Source organism: Triticum urartu, chromosome 1A, assembly GCF_056163025.1.
Source record: "Triticum urartu cultivar PI428250 chromosome 1A, HENAU_Tu73, whole genome shotgun sequence".
NCBI lineage: Eukaryota > Viridiplantae > Streptophyta > Magnoliopsida > Poales > Poaceae > Triticum > Triticum urartu.
The window spans coordinates 517,237,277-517,248,477 of NC_141873.1; the positions used below are offsets into that span (position 1 = coordinate 517,237,277).

The 11,201-nt window shown below is 46.2% G+C and overlaps 2 protein-coding genes and 1 pseudogene across 2 annotated transcripts; all 3 read left to right on the plus strand.

Moving 5' to 3' along the window:
* The first annotated feature begins 1,333 nt into the window (after positions 1-1,333).
* Positions 1,334-2,947, plus strand: LOC147992128 (putative FBD-associated F-box protein At5g56440; annotated as a pseudogene).
* Positions 2,948-6,675: 3,728 nt separating this feature from the next.
* Positions 6,676-8,944, plus strand: LOC125524470 (putative F-box protein At3g44060). The gene is made up of 4 exons (XM_048689530.2): positions 6,676-7,729; positions 7,838-7,969; positions 8,075-8,502; positions 8,581-8,944. The coding sequence occupies exons 1-3, from the start codon at positions 6,767-6,769 to the stop codon at positions 8,435-8,437; spliced, it is 1,458 nt and encodes a 485-aa protein (XP_048545487.1). The 5' UTR covers positions 6,676-6,766; the 3' UTR covers positions 8,438-8,502; positions 8,581-8,944.
* Positions 8,945-10,438: 1,494 nt separating this feature from the next.
* On the plus strand, positions 10,439-11,185 carry LOC147992129 (F-box/LRR-repeat protein At2g29930-like). Its single transcript, XM_087538940.1, has one exon. The coding sequence runs from the start codon at positions 10,439-10,441 to the stop codon at positions 11,183-11,185; it is 747 nt and encodes a 248-aa protein (XP_087395066.1).
* The last annotated feature ends 16 nt before the right edge of the window (positions 11,186-11,201 follow it).

Here is an 11,201-nt window from a genome sequence, read left to right on the forward strand (position 1 = left end):
CCACAGATGGTGTCCGAATTGATCGACAGTGCGTCGAAGACATGGAATGTTCAGAAGTTGTATGATCATTTTGTCGGTCCTGATGTTGATGTCATCAAAAACATTCCGCTAAGCTCTCGTGTATAGGACGATTACTGGTCCTGGCATTACGACAAACGAGGGGTGTTTTCCGTTCGATCGGCATACAGGATGATTACTGGCATACGGGAGCAGCGGGAGGCGTGGTTGGAGCAGCGAACAGGACATTCCAATCCAGAGGCAGACAAGAAATCATGGTCGTATTTGTGGAAGGTTAAAGTTCCAGCCGAGGTGTGAGTGTTTACATGGGGATTGGCACATACATCGCTACCGACTGGAACGACGAGGCATGAACGGAAGATGGCGGATACAAACGTGTGCTCAATCTGTAATTCAGCCGAAGATACATGGAGGCATTCACTTTTTGAGTGTCGGATGGCGAGGTGTGTCTGGGCCTTGGTAGATGAGGACACCCTGGAGCATGTGATATCAACCCGGATACAAGACGCGTGACTATGGCTTTTTCGTTTGTTTGAGGCTTTGAATCAACATGAACTAGCTCGGGTGTTGGTAACCATGTGGGCTATATGGTGGGCACGAAGACGAGCAATTCACGATGGGGAATTTTAGAGCCCTTTGAGCACAATGAGCTTTGTAAACCGCTATCTTGAGGATCTGAATATAGCCTCTGCCCGCGGGAGGAACGCAGCTACGACCATAGAGCGCACCAAGAGGACAAGCAGATGGCTAAAACCGGCCACTGGTAACGCGAAGATGAATGTAGATGGTGGGGTCTCGAGGAATGGAGCACGAGGAGCAGCGGCTGTTATATGCAGAGATGAAATGGGAGCTTTTTGGGAGCTTCTGCAATTGTTTTCGATGGCCTAGTGGATCCACCAAGTCTGGAAGCACAAGCATGCAATGAAGCTTTAGTGCTAGCCAAAGATCTGAATTTGCAGAGAGTTCAGGTGGCCTCGGACTGCCTAGAGGTTTTGAACAACATCAACAAGGGGGGAGCGTCTGTGTATGGTCCGGTCTTGCACGAGATAAAGGACCGGTGAATGATCTTGAGTTTGTTAAGTTTTCTTTCGAATTTTGTGAGTCGAACTATGAAGCTCATGCTTTGGTTAAGGCTGCTACTTCTCTGGCAGTCGGGCGCCACTTGTGGTTAGGGATTACACTCAATATCGTCTGTATTCCGCACTATGTTATTAATGAATAAAATCCCTTTTGCCCCTCAAAAAAAAGAGTGCAGAGTGCGCGCGGCGTCCCTCTCTCCCACTTCCACCGCGCAGAGCGGCGGCGCTACCAACAAATGGCGATGCAATCGGGCGGCCCTGGTGTCAAGAGGGTGCAACTAACGGCGCCGCAGATCCACGAAGAGGCGACGTCCGGAGCGGAGGAAGAGGACGACGAAGAGTCGCTGGACCGCATTAGCCGCCTCCCGGATGACATTCTTGGTGAGATCATCTCGCTCCTCCCAACCAAGGAGGGTGCCCGCACCCAAACCCTCGCATCTCGGTGGCGTCATCTATGGCGCACTGCCCCTCTCAATCTCGACTGTCGTGATCTTCCTGCCGATGATAATGGCAATCTCCTCGGAGCCTTTCTCTCCGCCGATACGGGCCCGGTTCACCGCCTCTGCCTCCCGTCCCGCCACCTCCGGGACCGAGCCGCTGCCGTGGATGTCTGGCTCCGATCGCCCACCCTTAACAGTCTCCAGGTGCTCGAGTTCTACCTAGATACACCAATAAGATATGGAAGCTTTATGCATTCGCCACCCGCGTCCATCTTCCGGTTCTCGGCCACTCTTCGCACCGCCACCATCGCCCAGTGCCATATCCCTGACAATGCCGTCGAAACGCTTCGATTTCCCCAGCTCCAGAAACTTGAACTTGTGGAGGTCAAAATCTCAGAGGGCTCGCTGGCCAGCCTTATCACCTCCGGCTGCCCTGCACTGGAAAGCTTGCTGCTTGACACTTGTGGAAGTTTCCATATCTGTGGTCTCAGGATCAACTCCCCTACCCTTAAAATTATAGGTGTTTTTTCCAGGTTTGTAGAGCCATCATTGAGGATGCCCCTTCACTTGAAAGGCTGCTTAATCTTATACTTCATATGAAAATGCGACTGACAGTAATCTCGGCACCTAAACTAGAGACTTTGGGTTACATTTCTGAATACGCAGACTCCAAAATGACCTTTGGCTCCAATCTATTCAGGTAGGTTTGTGCTCTGCATTGCCTTTTCAAGGTTTTTAAGCTACATTTTTGGTGAGTAGAGAAGCTACATATCACCTTGTACTTATTAATGTCCTAATGTCGCCTTCCATGCTTGATATAGGATCTGCGCATTGATAGTCTGGCAGCTGTGGTGTGTACTGTCAAGACCTTAGCTATCCATTCAAATTTTAATCTCCATATGGTTATTGACTTGATGAGATGCTTTCCATGCTTGGAAAATTTGTATATGAAGGTGATGCTTTTAATCTCCATATATGTGTTGGTGTCCGGTTTCTCTTTTGATCTACTTGTAGTTCTGAAGTGGTTGATGTTTCATGCGTGTTCAGATTCGGAAATCTACAACAGGAGTAGCAAACTCGTGGCGTCGTAAACACCGAAATTTTCTCACTTCTCATGATATTCGTTTGAAGACGATATTTCTGAGATATTATCAAGGCATCCGGGCACATGTCGACTTCGTCACATTCTTTGTACTGAATGCAGAAGTGCTAGAGTCCATCAGACTCGAGGTTGGTTCCAGGGATTTCAATGAGAGGTATTTCGCAGAACAACATAGTGTGCTTCAGATGGAGAAGAGGGCTTCTAGAGGTGCTCGACTTTGCTTCAAAACACCTTGTGACCATGATGCTCCACATGTCATGCATGTCGGTGATTTAGATTCAGCCGATCCCTTCGCATGTGGATGTTGATTGTTGAGATGTATGTTTGGCTGGCCACCTGCGGAGTTATCCTTGGCCTATCTCATTTTGTGTTCTGTCCAAACTCGATTAGTTTTCGTTTTTGTAGTGTTTCTAAAATTGTCCTATTCTAAGACGCTGTGATATTTAAACAAGCCATTTGTGGAGCAATTGCACTGAAAAGATTCCGGACTAAACAACAATGGCTTGTGTGTGTCCAGAGATAACTTCTGGAGGTGTTTATTTTTAGGGTTTTTATCATTTATGCCATCAGTTGTGTCCCACTACTCAGTTTTGCCACTAGGAACTTCAACTGCTCAAAAATGTCATCGCTTCGTTAGAAACATGCTCAAAAATGCCACTAGACATCATTATTGTGATCTCAAATCTCTTTTGCCATGTTATAATGACATAAATACCTACGAATCAACATGCGAGCTCTTTCTCTATCTCACTACAATAAAGTGTGGGGCCCACTTGTTCCCAACAGCGTTCTTTTTCCCCTATAAAATTATTCGCTTGGTTACTCCTGGCAAGTGGGGCCACACTTATCATTGTGAGATAGAGAGAACTGGCATGTGGGCCTAGACTTACTTTTGTCATATAACATGGTCAATGTGTTTGACGTGAAAATAACAATGTCTAATGACATTTTGAGCAAACATCTACCAGAATTATGGCATTTTTTAGATATCTAAGGGCATTTTTGAGTAAGCATCTCACGAATCGATGGCATTTTTGAGTAGCTGTAATTTCTAATGGCAAAACTGAGTAGTGGGACACAACTAGTGGCATGAATGATAAATACCCTTTTTTTTATTTCCCACTGGAACTTCACTCAAATCATTTCATTTTTAGTGCGGCTTGTATAATACCGTATGCTTCTGTGGAGAAGGATCGAGCTTCTATGAATATTACTGAACTGATCGAGATTGTATTCTGGTACTGACCGTCAAAGTGGCATAAGGGAGAAATGTTGACCTAGTTAAAATGGTTATATGTTGGTTCGTTTCTGGTAATACAACTGTGTGCAATGGGACGTGCTATTGCGCATCGATCCTCTTGGTAGAAAACTTGTAAACCAGAACTCTGGATTTCTGGGGCTGTATCTTTTTCTTTTCTTTCTGTCGATGAATTTCCTTGGCTGTAGTTTCATCCTGTCAAATTTATGTTGTTCTTTTAGGATTCAGACTCCCTGTTTCCGTGAGAAATGTCATGTTTGTGGCAGTTCAGAATGACGCGAGATCTTTCTGCATGAGTTGTTACATGATGTTGCCAAGGTTTGAGCTGAGCTAGTGAACTATTAGTACATGGCAATGGCATCACAGAATCAGACATAGTTCGAATGTCCATATGAACATGTGTAACAAAAATTAAGAATTCTTTGAAATATGATTTTTTTTCCGGATCCGACTATTTAAGCCAGACAATGAGGGAAACCCTAGACGCCTCATTTCCCTACCCCCTTACGTCTGCGCCGCCACCACTCCCCCCGTTCGCTTCCCATTCTGCCCCCACCTCGCCGTCGCCATGGTCTGGGAGAAAATAACCTGCTACAAGATGCTCACGCAAGAGTGCCCTGTGAAGATCACCGTCGAGATGTGCCTCCAAAAGGCGTCGCGCTGCCGAGGAGGCATGCCTCGCCGCTCAAATTGCGACAGAGCATGCAGATGTACCGAAGGAGGAGGAGGAGGCGAAGGAGGCATCGGTCATGGAGGTTGAGCCTGGCGGCTTTCGCATGGAGGCGGCGGCACAGTTCGACTCAACCCAATCCGAGCAAGAGGTCACGACAAGCCACCGCCTTATCGACCTCACCGACATGAAGCGGGAGCAGCTCTTCGCGGATGTCAATGCCGAAGAAGAGGAGTCAGTGGTTCGCTCCACTGCCAATGACCATGAGGCCGACCCGTCCGGCCAAGAACTCATCAACATCTCCAATGATGAGAATAGATTAGGGTAGTTTACTTGTTTTTATTAGCTCTCAACATCTCAGATGACGACAATAGATTAGGGTACTTTGCTTGTTTTTATTAGCTTTTGTTTCATTAGTTCATGTATGATGAAACGAATGTTGCAAGGTTCGTATGAATTTGAGGGTTTGCAAATAGGGGTGGGCCTACACTGTTCGCCGGAAAACCCTATATGACACATTCTGCATCACATTGTCGAGCTTTCGCACAGGAGTTGGCGATCGAGTGGTGAGCTCGGCCGACCAGTTAAGGCGTTCCAGCGTTCCTGGTGTTGGGAACCTTCTAGGAGGTTTGTGAACCATTTTTATCAGTATTTAGCTTTCCCCTTTTTCTTTTTTATGTATTTTTGTTTCTTTTTAATGTTTTTTATTTTTTAAAGAATGTTTTGGAATTCATATACTTGTTCAAAATTTAAGAAAATCTTTGCATTTTTTAAAAAGTTGTTCAAATAATTAAAAAAATGTTCACATTTTTGCAAAAGGCCAACCTTTTCATTTTTTTTGAATTTCAGAATCTGTTCTTGATTTCAATTTATTCGTAAATTGAAAAATTGTATGCATTATTGAAAATTGTCCGGGATTTTTTTAAAGTTGATGTTTATTTAAAATTTCTTAGAATTTTTTTATAAACTTTTACTGTTTACAAATTTGTTATTTCAAAAAATAATTATATGTTGAATTTCAGAAAAGTTCTCATATTCAAATTTCGTTCAAAAAATATTTTTTGGGGGTTTTCCCTTTTTTTGTTCAAAATAAAAATCGGTTTGCTACATTGGCCAAACGCTACTGTGACCCAGTTATTTCAAAAAATGTTGCAGATCCAGCGCTGTTGTTTGTTCTTTAGAGTTTCAGGCTACCTATTAGAGAAACAACACTGGTTAGCGCAAATTGGCTAGCGCTCTGTATTTAACAGCGGAAGGGCTGGCGGTGTTCCATTCCTAGCGAGCGCGCTTCTCTTTTCGAGGGATTTTCACTTCGTGCGAACCGTGTTGCTACAGCGTCATATAGCAGCTTGCCTGTTTGCGGACGTTTAGCTAGTCAAATTTGCATGATCCGGTATAAGGATGGTAATTTTACCCATGGTACGGGTACCCGCGGGTACCGTACCTGCATGGGTAAGGTATGGACGCAACTTTATACCCACGAGTAGTATCTATACCCTATTCGTTAAGTCATGGATAGGGAACGGGTATAGCCTTTTATCCATGGATATACTCATACCCTATTCATTTTATACTGACATGTGAGTCTTATCCGTGATTCACAATCACAAGTGTACATATGTTAAAGTTGTGTTGTGAGTTTATAAACCTATGTTAAAGTTGTTACCAATTGTCAATTTGAATTGAGATAATTTTCATCTACTCACCTATTTGTTATTAAGTTGAGATTAATGTTTTTTTGTCAAATGTGCTATATGAATGTAAAATTGTGAATAGCTTGTGTACTATTTGAACTGCCCGTTGGGTACCCAATGGGTATGGGTACCTGTCGGGTATAGGTACGGGTAAAGTATCATACCCATAGTTATGGGTATGGGTAGAATTTTATACACATTGACTACACGGGTATGGGTATGGTATTGCTCTACCCGCCCCATACCCTACCCATTGCCATCCTTAATCCGGTAGTATTTTTTTTAGCTATTAATGGCCCGTTTAAATGGACTGCTAAAGGCTGGCAGAGAGCTCGGCCCGGCCCGCCGTGTGGCCCGGTTGGAATGGAGCACTACGCCAAAAGTTGAAGTCGGATTTCTCAAATCTCAAAAAGAAAAAAAGGAAGCCGGAGACTTCGCAGCAAAAAGGGCACAGTCTCCCCTCTGCAGGCTGCAGCCACACGCACACCGGCGGCGCTGGCCGGAGATGGAGCCGACCGGCCGGAGTACCAAGAGGATGAGACCCGCGCCACCCGACATCCACCAATCGACGCCAGGTCCAGCGGAGACGACCGATCTGGAAGCCACGACCGCGGGGAGAACCCAACACCCGCCGCCGGGAGCTGGGAGAGATGGCGGCGAGGGGTCGCCGGACCGCATCAGCGATCTTCCCGACGCGGTCCTCGGCGAGATAATCTTCCTCCTCCCCACCAAGGACGGCGCCCGCACTCAAGCCCTCGCGTCCCGGTGGCGCCACCTCTGGCGCGCCTCCCCTCTCAACCTCGACTGCCGGGGCCTCTCCGGCAACTTCCCCGGCGCCATACTCTCCGCCCACGGGGGCCCCGTCCACCGCCTCTGCCTCCCGTCGCTCCTCCTCCAGTACAGAGCCGATGTGGCAGGCACCTGGCTCCGCTCCCCCTCCCTGGACAAGCTCCAGGAGCTCGAGTTCTACCTAGAGCTGCCAATAACATACAGATTTTCGTTCTCAAGGTTACAGCTGCTGCAACCACCGCCGGCGTCCATCTTCAGGTTCTCGTCCACTCTCCGCGTTGCCACCATCAGTCAGTGCCATCTCCCGGACAATACTGTGGAGACGCTTCAGTTTCCCCTGCTCAAGAAGCTTGCGCTCGTGGAGGTCAAAATCTCGGAGGGCTCGCTGCAGAGCATCATCACCTCCGGCTGCCCTGCCCTGGAAAGCTTGTTGCTCAGGACTAGTTTTGACATCCGTGGTCTCAGGATCAACTCCCCTATCCTTAAAAGTATAGGCGTTCATTCTAGGTTTGTAGAACTCATCATTCAGGATGCTCCTTCACTTGAAAGATTGCTCTGTCTGAGAATGGATATGAGAATGCGAGTGTCAGTAATCTCCGCACCTAGACTGGCGACCTTGGGTTACATTTCTCAGGATTCACCGGACTCCAAAATCATGTTTGGCTCCACAGTTATTCAGGTAGCTATGTCATGTCCTTTATACCTCTTGTTACATTTTTTATGCCGAAATCTTACATGTCATCTGTACTTACTTATCTCTTAATATTGTGTTTCATGCATGATGAAGAGATTGTGCGTTGTTAGCCTGACAATGGTGGTGCGTACTGTCAAGATCTTGGCTGTCCATATGAATTTTAATCTGGATATGGTTATTGAGTTGATGAAATGCTTTGTATGCCTGGAGAAGTTGTATATGAAGGTAATGGTTTGCATTCATACTCTATAAAGTGGTAGTGTTTGCTGTCTGGACGCTCTTTTGATCTACTTGGAGTTCTGAAGTTTGTGATTTCTCCTGTCTATTCAGATTCAGACAGATTCACCAGCAGGAACAAATTTCTGGCGTCATAAACACCGGAATTTTATCACATCTCAGGACATTCGTTTGAAGACCTTAGTGCTAGGGCATTACCGAGGCATCCAGGCACAAGTTAACTTTGTCACATTCTTCATACTGAATGCGAAACTGCTAGAGTCCATCCGACTTGAGGTTGATTCCAGGGATTACAATGACGGATTTTTCGCAGAACAATGTAGGATGCTTCAGATGGAGAAAAGGGTTTCTAGAGGTGCTCAGCTCTGTGTTACAACAGGTTCTCACAATGATGTTTCGAGCACCGTTGACCTCAGTGATTTGGATTTGGTTGATCCATTCACATGTAGATGTTGAGAGTGGGCCTGGCTCCTGGTTGAGTTATTCTTGCGTATCTCATTCTGTGGTTTTGCCCAAGCTTGGTTAGTTTTCTTGTACCTGTAGTCTTTCTAACCTTGTGTTATCCATCCCTTAACTTTATGTTATTTAAATACTAAAAGAAAACAGGACCAAACGACGATGGCCAGAGTCAGCTATATCATGAAGATATCATCTGCGGGTGCCCATTTTGATTGTCCACGGGTACACCTCCCAAACTGTTTCATTTGCAGTGAAGATTGTACAGTGTCTTCTCAATGTCTATTGCGAGCTTGCTTCGAGTTGCATTCTTATATGCAAGAAGAAGACTCTGAAAGTATCTATCTGAGTTTGCATAAAGGAAAATTTCTGTTGTTCTTTCCACTGTCCAACTTTGGGTGTTTTGAACCATGTTGTTTGATTGACAAGGTAAATTTTATGAAGGCATGTACAATGTTGAAAACCTTGGTTTGGTAATTGCGGAGTTGGTTATTCTTACCTATCTCATTTCTCATGTTTGTACTGTTTCACAGCAGATTGTCACCATGATGTTTCGAGTATCATTGATCTCGGTGATTTGGATTTTTGTGATCCCTTCACATGTATATAGATGATGAAAGTCGGCCTGGCCCCTGGTGGAGTTATTCTTGCATATCTCACTCTGTTTTGGTCCAAACTTAGCTAGTCTTTCTAACCTTGTGTTGTCCCTGAACTTTGTGTTATTTAAACACTAAAAGAAATCAGGACCAAACAACAATGGCTGGAGTCAGCTATATTTTCTTTCTTTTTTTTCGAAACGGAGATCAGCTATATTTTCTGGGGGTGCTCATTTTGATTGTCCACTGGAACACTGCTCAAATTATTCCATTCACAGTGAATATTGTACAGTGTCTTCTCAATGTCATCGGGAAGCACCGAGGTGTCACTGAATATTGTATCCATCTGAGTTTTGCATAGAGGAAAACTTCTCTTGCTCTTTCCATCATCTAGGTTCGCTGCTAAAGCTGGGAGTGTTGTGGTAATTAATTATCAATCGCTCACAACTTCAGATTCGATAACTAGGGTGTGTGGAACCATGTTTTTTAACTGGGTTTTGTAATCGTGGAGATGGTTATTCTCGTTTCGTGTTTTGCCCAAAGTAACTTTATTAGGTCTCGTGTCTGTACTGTTGCTAAGTTTGTACTATCACAACACAACAGTGTGATGGTTAAAAACTAGCTACTTGTGAAGCCATCAGCCATGCCTGGTGATGTCAGTTATATTCAGACTGCGGGGCTCATTTTGATTTTCCAGCTGAGCATCGTGCAAGTTACTTTAGCAGCTAAACTCCATGGTTTCATCTTCTCATTTCCAGTTCTGACTGCAGAAAGTTTACACAAGGAAAACTAGTTTTTCCTCTTCTTCTTTTTTCTGAATAGAGATAGAGACATGCTACGTAGACGGTTGGAAATATTCAGGCATATAACTACTCAAGCTAAATACACTGACTAAACCTGCACCCAACTCAGCCGACACATGCGTGGCTGGCTTGTGTACATTGAAAACACTCGGCTCAGTAAAAATGAGCACGTAGCTAGCTTGAACACCAACATTGATCTTCAGTTCTTCACGGCGTTTTCTGGTGGGCATTCCCGGTGTTTTGGTGGAGCAGGCTCGGCAGCATTTATTTTCGGATTCAGGGGCTCCTTCCACTCACCACAGTGTCTCCGGATGGTAAATCAAAACTGAAAGTAACTTTTTTTTAGGGGTAAAGAACTGAAAGTAACTACGGAGACACACGTCGTTCCAAATGGGGCCTAACGTGTCGCGACACATGGGCCGTGAAAACTGGCAAGGAAAACGGGTGGACTGATAAAATGTCGGCAAAGAGCTCAGCCCGGCCCGTCGCGTGGTAGCAGATGAAGTCCCGGCCCTGCACTACAAAAAATAAAGTTGAAGCCGGAGACTACGCAGCGAACGGCACGTCCCTCCCTCCCTCCGCGGCGGCGCCCTGAGCTGACCATGGAGCCGGCGGCTGGAAAAAGGCTAAGAACCACCGTTCGGAGCTGTGGAAGACGAACAAGTATTGCCGACCGTATCAGCGATCTCCCTGACGCCATCCTCGGTGAGATCATCTCCCTCATTCCCACCAAGGACGGCGCCTGCACACAAGCGCTCGCGTCTCGATGGCGCCATCTATGGCGCACCGCCCCTCTTAACCTCGACTTCCGTGGCCTCCCCGCCAATCACGGTGGCGTCCTCCCCGGCATCATCCTCGTCGCCCACGAGGGACTAGTTCACCGTCTCTGCCTCCCGACGCGCTACCTCTCGGACCAAGCCGCTGCCATGGAAGCCTGGATCCAATCCCCTGCCCTGGATAAGCTCCAGGAGCTCTACTTCTACCTACTAGAGCTACCAGTAACAACGATAGCTCTGCAACCGCCACCGGTGTCCATCTTCCGCTTCTCATCCACTCTTCGTGTCGCCACCTTCAGCCGCTGCCATCTCAGAGACCGCACGGTCCAGACGCTCCTATTTCCCCAGCTCAAGAAGCTTGCACTTGTGGCGCTCTTAATCTCTCAGGCCTCGCTGTACCGCATTATCAACATCTGCTGCCCTCGCCTTAAGTGCTTGCTGCTCAGAACCCGTTTTGACGTCTATGGTGTCAGGATCAACACCCCTACCCTTAAAAGTATAGACGTTCGTGCAATCTCTGTACAACTCACCATTGAAGATGCCCCTTCACTGGAAAAAAGGTGCTCTTCTTGAAAAAAGTGAGTCAGCA

Excerpts from the sequence above, each read along its gene's own strand:
- LOC125524470 (XM_048689530.2), top strand. The coding sequence starts at position 6,767 with ATGGAGCCGACCGGCCGGAGTACCAAGAGGATGAGACCCGCGCCACCC. Across the intron at positions 7,730-7,837 it reads TTGGCTCCACAGTTATTCAG|AGATTGTGCGTTGTTAGCCT; the intron begins GTAGCTATGTCA and ends TGCATGATGAAG. Across the intron at positions 7,970-8,074 it reads TGGAGAAGTTGTATATGAAG|ATTCAGACAGATTCACCAGC; the intron begins GTAATGGTTTGC and ends CTGTCTATTCAG.
- LOC147992129 (XM_087538940.1), top strand. The coding sequence starts at position 10,439 with ATGGAGCCGGCGGCTGGAAAAAGGCTAAGAACCACCGTTCGGAGCTGT.